At 33.6% G+C, this 13,423-nt stretch overlaps 2 protein-coding genes across 3 annotated transcripts in view; both read right to left on the bottom strand.

Annotated features, from left to right (window-relative positions):
• Positions 1 to 7,132, bottom strand: part of sspo (SCO-spondin) — a 188,449-nt gene extending 181,317 nt beyond the window's left edge. The window contains exons 1-2 of the mRNA XM_073941181.1: positions 6,847 to 7,132; positions 2,261 to 2,468 (exon numbers count right to left, since the gene is read on the bottom strand). Of these exons, the coding sequence (XP_073797282.1) occupies positions 2,261 to 2,276 (16 nt within the window). The 5' untranslated portion in view covers positions 2,277 to 2,468; positions 6,847 to 7,132. The remainder of the gene's footprint in view (positions 1 to 2,260; positions 2,469 to 6,846) is intronic.
• A 267-nt stretch (positions 7,133 to 7,399) lies between these two features.
• Positions 7,400 to 13,328, bottom strand: LOC100005096 (uncharacterized). 2 transcript variants are annotated; one of them, XM_001344197.7, is made up of 3 exons: positions 13,295 to 13,328; positions 13,052 to 13,126; positions 7,400 to 10,256 (listed from the first exon to the last, which is right to left on the bottom strand). In XM_001344197.7, the coding sequence occupies exons 2-3, from the start codon at positions 13,069 to 13,071 to the stop codon at positions 8,657 to 8,659; spliced, it is 1,620 nt and encodes a 539-aa protein (XP_001344233.1). In that variant the 5' UTR covers positions 13,072 to 13,126; positions 13,295 to 13,328; the 3' UTR covers positions 7,400 to 8,656. The 2 variants fall into 2 exon arrangements, with proteins under 2 accessions (XP_001344233.1, XP_073797381.1); XM_073941280.1 differs by having other exon boundaries at positions 7,400 to 13,126.
• Between the last annotated feature and the right edge of the window lie 95 nt (positions 13,329 to 13,423).

The raw sequence follows: 13,423 nt of genomic DNA, 5'->3' as shown, positions 1-13,423 counted from the left end.
AAAACATATGCTGGATAAGTTGGCGGTTCATTCTGCTGTGGCAACCCCAGATAAATAAGGGATTAAGCCAAAGCAAAATGAGTGAATGACTGCCTAAACGTACATACCTGAATCAAATGTGCTAAATGTGTTCATAACGTATTGCAGAACACTTGAAGTCCTCTTGAAATGGGGATACTAGAAGGGTTAGGGACAGTTTTGGTTGTATGGGTAGGTTTAAGGGAGGTTAAGGTGTGTCTGATTGGGGTTTGAACTAAACCGGCCCTCCAGGACTAAGTTTGGACACCCCTGATATAGACTATTTTACAGAAGTTAATTAGATGAATTATTACATGCAGGTATTTGATCAATACTAAGTGCAATGTTAAACCATGTAATTACACAATAATAAATTATTAAATTTGATTGTAAGTACATATTTGTTAAGTCCACCTAATTTAAAGTGGGGCCAAATAAATATAATAAAAATTAACTACAATTTTGTTTTATTAGTTAATGTATATAATATGAGGAAACAATGTTTACTATCACTGTTTATTATTATTGCTGTTGTCGTTTTTATTATTATTATTATTATTATTAATAATAATAATAATAATAATAATAATAATAATAATAATAATAATAATAATAATAAAGGCAGTGCGGTGGCGCAGTGCGGTGGCGCAGTGGGTAGCGCTGTCGCTTTACAGCAAGACGGTCACTGGTTCAAGCCTCGGCTGGGTCAGTTGGCATTTCTGTGTGGAGTTTGCATGTTCTTCCCATGTTGAGGTGGGTTTCCTCAAAGGGAAACATGCTGGATAAGATAGCGGTTCATTCCACGATGGCGACCCTTGATAAATAAAGTGACTAAGCCGAAAAGAAAATGAATGAATAATAACAGTAATGCCTGTAATAATATTTATTATTACAGTTATTTTTAGATTTATTATAGTATTTACTAAACTTATAGCACTAATATTAATTAATGAAAATAATGTCATTCATTGCTAGTTCATGTCAACTTTGCATTTTAATTATTAGCAATTGTTGAACTATGATTAATAAATGCTTTACAAGTATTATTCATATTCAGATCATGTTAGAAAATACATTAAGATGAGCTTTTTGTTAACTCTTAAATATTATTAAAGCTTATTGTAAAGTGTGAGCAAAGTGTAGTCAAAACAATGCAAAATTTACCCAAAATCAAACAAAAAGTGCTTCAGGGGTAATTAATGTGTGGGTAAAAGATACATAAAGATAAATAGTATGATTGTAAGTCCAAGAGAATTATTTAAAAGACTTACAGGCAGAGAGAGTAAAAGTACACACATACTTTACTTAAGTAGAAGTACAGATACTCATGTTTAAAACAACTTACCAACCGTGGAAAAAGTTGAAGTAGTGACTACACTTTTGTACTCAAGTTAAAGTAAAGAAATACAGCCTGAAATATGTACTTAAGTAAAAAGCATCCATTACTACTACATGTTTTAGTTCCACTAGTTAGGTAACTATCCGGTTTCCCCCCATGTATCATCATCCTGACGCATACTCACAGCGTTCATCATGTAGTTATTAATTATTACCGTGTAAACATGGCAGCATCAGTCATGTTAAATTCGCAAAGTCTCCCTCTGTCTCATTTGCTTAGTCATCATTGCCTTTTTCATAGTAACAAGCCCACGCATGGTACGCGATAGCCTTGGCTAAAAAAGCCGCACAGTGCAGCATGCAGGCGTGCAATGTTGAAAATAGACTGACTGCATCAAAAAGGCCCTCAAATTGCGCAATGACAAGAAATAATTTAGATTGAAAACAAAAATAGAAAATAAAATAGTGGAGTAAAGTACTGATACCAGATAAAATCTACTTAAGTACAATAACAAAGTATCTCTGCTTGCAGGTGATAAAGGTTTTTGAAATAATATTTCACTTTTTTCTGAAGTGCCTTGGACTTTTAATTTAATGCAAACTTTATAATAAAATAAGCTTAATTTTCTTTATGCGAACTATAATTCAGTTTTTCTTTCAGCCACTTTTAGGAATCAGTTAAAATCAGTCAGTTTGGATGTTCTACTGTTTAGCTATTAATTAAAATAGTGATGATGATGATAAACAACCTTTCACAAAACCTGTTTTCTCCTGATTCACCTGTTGAAGTGTCATTAAAAATAAACGTGCGATAATTTCATGCGTGCTCTTGTATGTGGTGTGCAGTGTGTTTATGCTGGTTGTCGTGGTAACCGCATTGTGAGTGTTTAGATGAAGTGAGTACCCTTGAAATCCACCATTGAGAGGATGTATCCATGGATGAAGCTTATCGGCGGAGAACATCCAGGATTCAGGATGCAGCATCCGTGAGCTCATGATCCCAATAAGAGCTGAGCGCGAGCGGGAAACTGGGGCTCCTTACGCAAACACACCCATTCTGGAGTCTCTCTGCAAACAGAGCATAAATCACCTGCAGGGTCGCCCGTGGAAACCTACAAGAGACGGGTCGAGGAGAAGAGATTAATCTGATGCATGAGATGATAATGCAGATTTCACAATTATTTGATAGTAGTTTTCTGTATTTTTTTCTAAACATTTTATTAACAATAGTAAAGTATTGATCTTTTAAATGAACAAAAAACATATATATATATATATATATATATATATATATATATATATATATATATATATATATATATATATATATATATATATATATATATATATATATATATATATATATATATATATTTATACTGGAGTTTTTTTTATTTATTTACATTTTTTTAGGTCAATATTAGCCCCTTTCAGAAAGTATAAGTTTTTCAGTTTGGCTACAGAACAAACCACTGTTATCTAATGACTTGTCTGATTATTTATTCATTCATTTTTCTTTCAGCTCAGTCCCTTTATTCATCAGGGGTCACCACGGCAGAATGAACCACCAACTATTCCAGCATATAGCATATGTTTAACTCAGCGGATGCCTCTTCCAGCTGCGACCCAGTACTGGGAAACATCCATACACACTCATTCACACACACACAGCTTATTAAATTCCCCTATAGCACATGTGTTTGGGCTCTGCAGGAAACCGGAGATCCCTGAGGAAACCCACGCCAACACGGGGAAAACATGCAAACTCCACACAGAAATGCCAACTGACCCAGCCAAGACTGGAACAAGCGACCTTCCTGCTGTGAGGCAACAGAGCTAACCATTGAGCCACAGTGTAGCCCATTTGCTTAATGATTAGTCAACCTAATTAGTTTAGATGTCTTTATTGTCCTCACATGTGGAAATTTATTTTTGGCCTCACAAAATGTGACTAAAACATCCCACAAACATCACAAATACAAAACACAGAGCACAAACACAAGGCTTTTTACACCACAGATTACCAACAACAAACTCTGGCTATGAAACAGATTCCAACGCAGGCTCATTCTGAAAACGTACCCCTATATACATTTCTGGAGAGCACCAAATATATCCCAGGAGGTACTTTTTTTTTTTTTGCAGTTTTTCTTTTCGTTAATCCACCAAAGACTGCTGTGTACGATTTTTCAGATCTCAAATTTCTCTCTCGAGTGACATTCACACCTGCTATTCTCGTGTAAATCAACCAGAGGCCGCTGTTGACTGACTGACTGACTGACTGAACGACAGACCCACCCTCCACCTTCCCTAAACCCAACCGATAGTGTTTTCAAAAGATCAATTGACCCATAAATATAATTTAATGATTTACAAAATAATTACACATTTAGAGAATTTTTATTTTGAGAATAAAAAAATATATTATAATAATACTTACATTCAAACAAACAAATAAACAAATAAATAAACAATCATTATATTAAAAATTCCTTACAATAATGTTCTATTAATTAACGCAATTTATAACATGAGCAAGAAATAAACTGTTGACTTATTAATAACTGTATTAACTGTAATACCCACGGCCGGATTAGCATAAGGGCTAGGTGGGGCTGAAGACGTCGAGGCCCTAGATTGGCTAATGACTTATTTTGAGCCATGATGTGGTAAACACCTCTTTGCGTTATGCTTTCGCATACCGATTATGTGAAGTATTCCTTTCAGCTCGCTGCGGTTCAAAAACAGTGACGTCGCTAACATTTCCACATTCTCACCCTGTTATTGATTTGTTTAAATATTTTTTGGCTTCTGTTTTTGTCTTTCTGGAACCTATCTTCGCCAGACTCAAACCCCGTTGTTGCGATAAACTCCTCTCTGCATCTCAAGTCCGCCAACAGACATGGCGAGCTACTGGTCAAACTGGTAACAGCAGAAAAGCCGTTCACATGGAGGTGAGCGATCAGCTGGTAGCATAAAAAGGAGTGGTGTCATATCGCCCTGTAGCGTTCGTTTTAAAGACTAAATTCAGTCATACGTACTTCTGGCCACATAAGTCGTGATCTCCAGAAATGTATATAGGGTTGTTTTCAGAATGAGCCTATGTTGACAGATTTACTGTGTCACAGAATAACATACAAACTTCTGCATGGTCATTTGTTCAATATAATAATAGCAGACAGTATAAGACATTTCTTAAAAATATTTGTTTTTGCTGTATCGTCTACCAGCAGGCTTTTCAAATTCATAATAAAGAGAATAAGTGGAGTACTGAACTATCTGTAAGGCTTTCCCTCTGGTCTGGTTTATACAGCTCCTCAAGCTGCTTCAGGTGGTCCAATTTGTTCTTACACTGCAAAAAAATGCTTGTTTCTAGTCCAAATATCTAAAACTTCTTAAATCAAGAAGAATTTCCCGGACAAGCAAAACATATTGTCTTGTTTTCAGAAATAATATGTCAAAGTTTTTTCCTTAAAACAAGCAAATTATTCTGCCAATGGGGTAAGCAAAATATTGATATTGTTTTTCCTCTTGGCATAAGATTATTTAGCTTACCCCATTGGCAGATTATTTTGCTTGTTTTAAGAAAAAAATCACTTAATTATGGCATATTATTTCTTAAAACAAGACTAAAGTTTAACCTTATTAAACTTTTAAATAGCACTTTAAAATGAATACTAGTATCTTGCAAAATATCTAGTATAATATTATGTACTGTATTGCAAAGATAAAAGAAATTGGTTATTAGAAATTTGATATTAAATCTATCATGTTTTAAAATGTGTTAAAAATCTTTTCTTAGTATATACAGTATTTGAGAAAAATAATCACAGTAGGACTAATAAGTTTGGCTAGACATTTACAATATATCGATTCAGCATCGATATCGCAATGTGTGCATTCGCAAAAGTCACATCGCAGCATCTGCTAAGTGGAGTTGGGATTATTACTGTTGATCAGCAATGAAGAATGCACAGTGTTTACATTTAACATTACATTTGATTATTCAAAAGTAGGAAAATACATGTATGTTAATAAGTGAATGCTATAAATGCTGTTAATAAATTAAATACATCTTATAACTTTTTGATGCATTGTCCTCTTCATTTACAAATATCATGATATATTGTTTTCCCAGAGATGGGTTGTGGCTGGAAGGGCATCCGCTGCGTAGAAATTGCTGGATAAGTTGGTGGTTCATTTCGCTGTGGCGACCCCAGTATAATAAAGGAACTAAGCTGACAAGAAAATGAATGAATTAATGATATATTGTGGAGGGTTTTCTTTTGATCTATCATTATCTGGGGCAAAATATTACAATAATATCATATCGTTTTACTGTACCTGAATATCTGACTACTTATTTCACTTTTATCTTATTTTTTTTATTTTTGTAATTTCTTTGATTCACTCCTCTACAAACCCAAGTTAATGATTTCAACCCAAATAGAGCTATTCAAGTCATCAGCCAAAATTGCATTTATATCACAATATAAATCTTAGCAAAATTAAATATCGCAATGTCAGATTTTTCCAATATCATGCAGCCCTAATTTTGACTTCAACTGCACTGTATAGACTATCATTTTGAGGAATGTAAACAATAACAATGGTCCTAACATATTTCCTGCTTAACCTTTTTAATTTCCATAGCTTCTGAGAATCTAAAAAAGTCAAAATATTGATAAATAATCCTATGGCTGGTGTTTTAACATAAAGCTATCATTGAATTGCCTCTTGTTACAGTTATGAAATAGTTTGACAACAAGCAGGATGGGTCAAAGACATCACTGCATTGAAATGGTATATATATATGTAAATCCTTATCATTAAGTGCATCACATCTTGGAAAGACTAAATCAATTGCATTTTTTTCATAAAAAAAAAAAATCATTCAATAGAAAATATCTGAAAGCTGTTTACATGAACATTAAGGTCAGGACTGGAGTAATGTGTGATTTTGGAGACCAATAAGACATTCTTTCCTCTCCAGCTGTTTGTTCAGGATTTTACAGTGGATGTTAAAGTGGTGTGTATTGAACAGGACAGCGATAGACTGGTAAAGCTGCCTTATATGGGGTTTCATTCCTAAACCACACCATGGCAACAACAACACACGTCACATTACTGAGAACATATTGAATCCTACAACCATAAGTTAATAAGAATTATTATATTATTTATTAAATTCCACATTAAATTATGTTTTATTAAGGCCTACCTTACCCCAATCATCACAGTAATGTAAAAAAATGTAATTAAATCGAGTATTATTTATATTATTTATTTAATTACCCATTTAACAACCCACGGTAACAGTGTCACAAAAGTGATGCATATCCACAGCTGTATCCCTTCTAGACTTTACCTTCTGTTTGGGTGAGTGCGTCTGAAAGGCCTGAAGGCGACATGACTGTCAGTATGTTATTGTCCTTCTGCAGATTTGGTGTTTTTAACATTGTTAAGTTAAACAAGACCACACACACTTACCGTGAGAGATAATAATCTCATAACTGTAATGATTTCCAGGCATTTTAGCTCCCGTGATCCCTCCTGGCCAAGTATTTTAAAGTTTAGGTAATCGATGATTGACTACTTTCTTGTATAAATAAAAATTCGATTAAAAAACTTGACCATTATAGGTTTTCTGTATCCTTATGACGTGAAAATGTAACATTAAAAACGTAATAAAACAATATCACATCAGCAAATGAGAATAAAATTGGCAGCCCAAGAAACGACCGGAAATCAAACGTCATGGCTTTAAAAACAGAAATTAGGAAACGCTGCCACCTGCTGACGGTTTAAGGAAACTGCAACTTCCAATCAAAAATGAGCATCATTTGGCTTTAATTAAGCTTAATATTTACAATTACAGAGCAACATGTAAAAAAAATAATAACAAAGAAAAAAATTGTAACACTGACCTGAAAATGTACTTCAAAATCACTTCAAAAACTAAAACTTCTGACCAAATATATGTGAACAATAACTATTTTCCAATGTTGTTTTACATACACATTTTTTATTTATTATATGCAGCTTATACAGTTCATTTTACCACAAGAGTCTGATAAAATTGGCTGGCTGTTTGAAATTATTGTTACAGACAAAATAATGTTAATTGAAATATATTTTGGATTATGAGCATGACATTCATATATCACTGCGCCAAAAATCATTTAGGATAAAGGGTTTGCTGTAAATAGAGTCTATTAACCACAGACTGTAAGAAATCACTTTTTTTGTTTGCACAAGCACATTAGGAGTAAATATTGATACATAAAACAAATAATATATTTTTAAGTATTAATTATTTATAAATGCAAAACAGAATATAGACATGGACACATTTCCAATAAAACATTTGCATTGACAGCTAATCAAACATGGGTTTGTGTAAATAAAGAAAAGCACAATATTAAGAATTTGAAGAATTTAATTAAAGAACAAAACATTTAACAGAAATCACATAATCAGATTTTCTCCTCATTAAAATGCTTTAAATATAATTATTTCTTGTGTATTTCACATATTTCATATCTGTTTTAAGTGTAATTTTTAACATGTTATTGTACATATGATATGTTTTGTTTCTGTTTGCACACAATCAGCATTGTTGGTATCTGTTGAGATTTTCCCAATTTCTTAAATTATACATCCCAATTTGATTCAGACAAACATGCATTTTCTAGATGAAGTTCAGATTGAAAGAATCTGCTGACAGTAACAGTTATTGTAGGATGCAGCAAATGATTCAGATGACTGGTGATCAGATTAAGACATAACTATTAACTTGTGACCTATACTGTACATACATAACATTTATTGTATTTTAAATTTATTGTACACAAACAAACATTTTATACATTAAAATATTGTGTATTTTATATGCATAAACCTTATTCACGTTGAGTTAAATGTTGATTTTTACCAACATACACCAACATGCATGCTTACATACCAGTACTACAGTATCTCTTGTGTGGTGCATGGAAAAACAAACAAACATAAAAACAAAAAAGTAATAATATTTAAGTAATATTTTTTGTTAGAATATTAACCCATTATTTTGTGTTAAAAAATACACTGTTTACATCTTACTAGTGAGTTAAACAGTAAATGTTAAAGTAAATGACATGCATTATGTTCTCAAAATTAAGTATGAAAATATACAACTCAGAAATACATGATAAAGAGCCAAACCAATGGCCATAATAAAAGCTTTGTGGAGTCATAAGTGATGTAGTTTCTCACAATTTTTGACCTTCTCTTGTTCATTCAACAATAACAACATAAATCATTCCAATAGGGATGTTTTACCATTTAAAACCAAACCAGTTGTTGTGTTAATCCATCCCAGAGCTCTTTGTTTTCCTTCTCCTGCTCTACTTTTGATGTCTTCCAGTGTTTTGGCCTTTTCAGACTCATCAATTTCCTTCAGCTTATCAATCAGAAAGTCTACATGTTGAAGTATGATCAGTGAATCAGTGTTGAGAGCGATCCTCTCCAGAGTGTCCACACAGTGAAAAGCTTCAAATACCAGCTTTATTTGTCGTGTCTCCAAGTCTCGCAGTTCTTTCTCCAGATTCTTGATTAGAGACAAAATGTGTTTCATTTTTTCTTCATATTGCTTCTTTAAATCTTCATTTATCCTCTTCTCCATCCTTGTCTTTGTTTTATATGTAACTCCTTTTATGTGTTTGCATTGTTGTGTGCAGCATGTGGAAGTACATTTTTTTGATATGAAAGGTGAACTGATGGACCATGATTCCTCAGTAGGACAGTTCTCCTCACAGTTGATGCAGCACATCACACTGCTGGCTAAACCAGGATCAATAACTTTATCTAACTCTCTGTACTGCACTTCAACTTCACACTCAACGTTTTTATCATTCTTTAAAAATTCCTGCTCCTTTTCCTGATCATCTTGAGTTTGTCTCAGATCCGATTGCTTCTCTACCATTTCTTGATCACATGATTGTAGGCTGGAGATATTCTTCTCAAACTGTATGTGTTGTTCAAGCACATCTCGGGTCATCTTAAGTGATTTTGGTTTGATGTTTTCAAGAAAGCTGAAAAATCTTTTTATTCCTGTAAAACTAATTTCCCATGACTGTTCCAGCATTTTATGTTGTGCTTCATCTTTCTCAGAACATCCTTTAACTCGAGTGTCTGACTGACAGTTGTCAAACAGGAAATACACCGGCTGATTCTGTTCATTCACTGCACACTGGATTTGATCCTCTTTAACAGCCGTCAGGACATTTTTAGGAATAGCTCCACGAGAGAATGTGAAGAGCAGGACAATATTATCAGCAATATTTGTTCCAAATAAAGACTGAACAGCATCAAATATGCAGATTTGTCTGTCATCAAGACGACTCTGAGTTGCTTTAATCACCAGACACACTGCATCCAGTTCATTAATGCCATTTTCGGATGTACTTAAATCAAGCATATTAATAGCAATCTCTCTATGAACGTCTTGAGTGTCTCCATATCCTGGTGTGTCGATGATTGTTAAATCTATTGGACTCTCTTGTAGATAAACCCCATAAACAGTGATGATGGAGGTCTGACTGTGAACTGAAGACCGATCGCTCTGATCATCTGTGATCTCAAACCAAACCTTGTCTTCTCTCTGAACACCCAGCATGTAGTTGACCATCACATTGATCAGGGTAGTTTTTCCTGTTCCTGTTTCTCCAACCAGCAGAATAGTTTTAAGGGTTTTTTTTGGGTCTCTTTTGCCAAAGGTGATTTTTCTGTATGGTTCAGATTCAGCATGACAGTCTGTCTTTGGTTTCAGATGATAAAGATCAGGTGAACCATCTTTAGTTTTACTGCTTTGCTTGAGGATGGCATCAAACTTGCGAAATTCCGATTTTGTACTTTGTCTATAAAGTGCAACAAAGAGCATAACACAAAGACAGATATTCAGAAATATGCAAATGAAACATTTGATGAACAGTTTACCTTTATAAATTGAGACGTTCCAACTAAATATCACCAATTGTGAAATTCATGCATTCATAACAGTAAATGTTTAAAAAAAAAAAAGGTAACATAATATAAATATTTTTAGGTTTGGAGATTAAAAAATATTATGTTTTTTATTTAATTTTTATAAAAAGACTCTGGGTGCTCCGGTTTTTTTCACAATCCAAAAACATGCTCTATGTGAATTGGGTAAGCTAAATTATCTGTTGTGTATGAGTGTTAATGAGAGTGTATGAGTGTTTTCCAGTGAAGGGTTGCAGCTGGAAGGGCATCCGCTGCAAAGTACCAATGAAAGCGATTATGTGTTGAATGTTGATCCACCAGCTGAGAAGATGACTGAATCTCGCGTTATTCGCTGCGTGTTCAGCGCAAATGTTCGCTATAACTGTAAAATTTAACACTGCACACGTGCCTCGCCAAAGTAGCTCGCCTTAACTGAGTTTACACTGAATCTGTGGCTCATCACAAATAGCGATATTGCACCGGTGGTCATCGCGAGAATCCTGCTCTGTCCTGGTCGGCTGACTTGCCTGCTTTTTTCCCAAAAACACAGAAAACTGTAAATGAGCGCATATAATGAGACTGAGCATTTAAAATGACGCAAACCAAAACCAAAACTTTTAAAGAGTAGAAGTGAGACTTTTCTTCCTTTTGTCCTTTCTTTCTTGATATGTATATTATTTTGCTATTACTGATGACTGCTTTGCAGCTTTCAGCCTTGAATTGAATGATCTAATATAATATTTCGTTTGTTTTGTAGCAGAAATATTATTTAATAAATTGACATGCATATTAAAACAATAATGCAAAATTAACATTTTTTACTGCAATTCCTAATTTTTGTTTGATGCCAACCATAAATTTATTTTTCATAAAGTAACAGTAGGATATTTTATAGCAGATAACTCACATTAAAGCACAAACAGGGCAGCATGATAATGACAAATATAATTCATTGTTAGAATTATTGTCATCATCGTCATCATTAATATTTTATAATTATTAGACCTTTGTTTTGCACAGTTTTTAATAAGTCATCAACGAATTAGTTAGATAGTTGTTTCTGTTTTTTGTTAGTCCTAGTTGATGTTGTTTTGACCCCTTGATATACAATTTGCAGTGGTGTTCAAAATTTTTGGGTGGTGCTCCTACATTTTTTCTGGTGCTCCTAAATATTTTAAATTGGCAGAAGCGGTGCTACCAAGTAAAAAAGTTATTTTCGAGCCCTGACACATGGAATTTGTCAGCACAGTTTAGCACGGTTGTCTTAACTGTGCCAAGAAAGGTTTGTAATCGTGCCGCGTCATTCCGGGCTCAGTGGAAAAACAACTGTAACCACACCGAACTGTTCTTAGAAGAGCAACTATTCACATATGACATTGATAAAAAAAAAATAAAAAAATAACTATGGACAAAGGCCCACAGTGACACCTTGATAAATCCCTCTGCTTTACCTAAATGTATGTTATCTGCTATATGTTATTCCATTTAAAAATATATTACATTTATGGCACTACAGTTGCTGCTCGTGCAAGTCGTGCTGGTAGTAAAAATTTTTTGAAGGTAGTAAAAATGGTAGTAAAAGGTATTAAATTCAACTTAAGAAGTTCTGTACATACCCTGATTATGTTACTATTGTTGTTGTTGTTTTTAAATTAAATGCCTCTTAATGTTTTTTTTCATCATTTTCCATGAATAAGACGTAACATGTAATTTTCAATGTTTGTAAATCTTTTTTTTTATAATTTGTTTGTTATAATTTTTTCCCTGTTTGCATAATTTTACAATTTAGTCTCTAAAAAAAATTTGCAAATGTTTCTATTTTCTAAGTAATTTACAAAGTAAAAATACTACAATTTCTAACATTCATACCATATTTACAGCAGGGAAAATAAGTATTGAACTGGTCATCATTTTTTAGGTACATTTTTTAGGTGCTGTTGACTTGAAGTTTTCCTGGATGTTGGTAACAACCAAAGAAATCCATACATGCAAAGAAAACAAATTTAACTTGTTTACAAAGGAAGTTATACATGACAAAATGAAATGACTCAGGGAAAAAGTATTAAACATGAAAAAAGGGTGGTGTAGTTTAGCAGTGAAAGCCCAGACAGCAGCTGAAATCTCTCAGATATTCTTCAGCAAGCCTCTGCCCTTTCTCAGTGTAAATGAATATCAGCTGCTTCAGGCCAATATCTACATTAGCAGGAGGATGAAGATGAACCCAGGGTGGACATTTCAGCAAGACAATAATCCAAAACACAACCAAGGACACTCTCAAATGATTTCAGAGAAAAAAAAAATCAAGCTGTAGAATGGCGCAGCCAATCACCTGACTCCAGTCCAATAGAAAATACAAAATAAAGCTCAGATTTGATTGACAAGACCCATAGAACCATCAAGATTTTGACACTCTGTTGAATCTGTGAGCCATGAGCATGTACAGTAACTTCTTTCTCCATATGAGAGGTGTCTCTAAGCGGCCATCACCAAAAAAAACTTTTATATAAAGTATTAAACACATTTCAGTAGTCCTTGTGTCATTCCATTGTTATTACACACAACTCATTTTGTTTTGTTTTATTTTTAAGCTTGAATTGTTTTTGTTATTTTTACCAAAATCTGGTTCAATTCCAGACTTTAAAAGGCAAATTGTCTAATAATGGTCCATTAAAGTTGCTGGTTGTCCTACCCTTCAAATAAGTCTGCCATCACGACTATGGATTGGAGGAGGTTGTAGTCTTCACAGTCAATGAGCTAATTGTTGCTAAAAAAAAATATATATATATGTATTAAATATATTACAGATTAAATTCAAAACAACAAGGCATAATCAGTAAAATGCTGTAAAATGTGCAAATAAGAACATTCTATAAAAATCAAAGCCAAGAACATTCAGTGACACAACCTTAAAGAGTATTAAAAGTTGACTTACATTATCAGCTGTTAGTTCTTCTAACTTCAGGTTCAGACTACATGTAGACAGGAAGGGTACAGTTGTATTTATAGCTCAGCCCACACCCATTTTTTTGATGGTCATGTGATCCAAGAAATTGTTAAATTG

This window comes from Danio rerio, chromosome 24 (assembly GCF_049306965.1).
Source record: "Danio rerio strain Tuebingen ecotype United States chromosome 24, GRCz12tu, whole genome shotgun sequence".
Classification (NCBI taxonomy): domain Eukaryota; kingdom Metazoa; phylum Chordata; class Actinopteri; order Cypriniformes; family Danionidae; genus Danio; species Danio rerio.
Note: the sequence above shows the minus strand (reverse complement) of the source record. Positions and strands in the feature narration are given on the sequence as shown.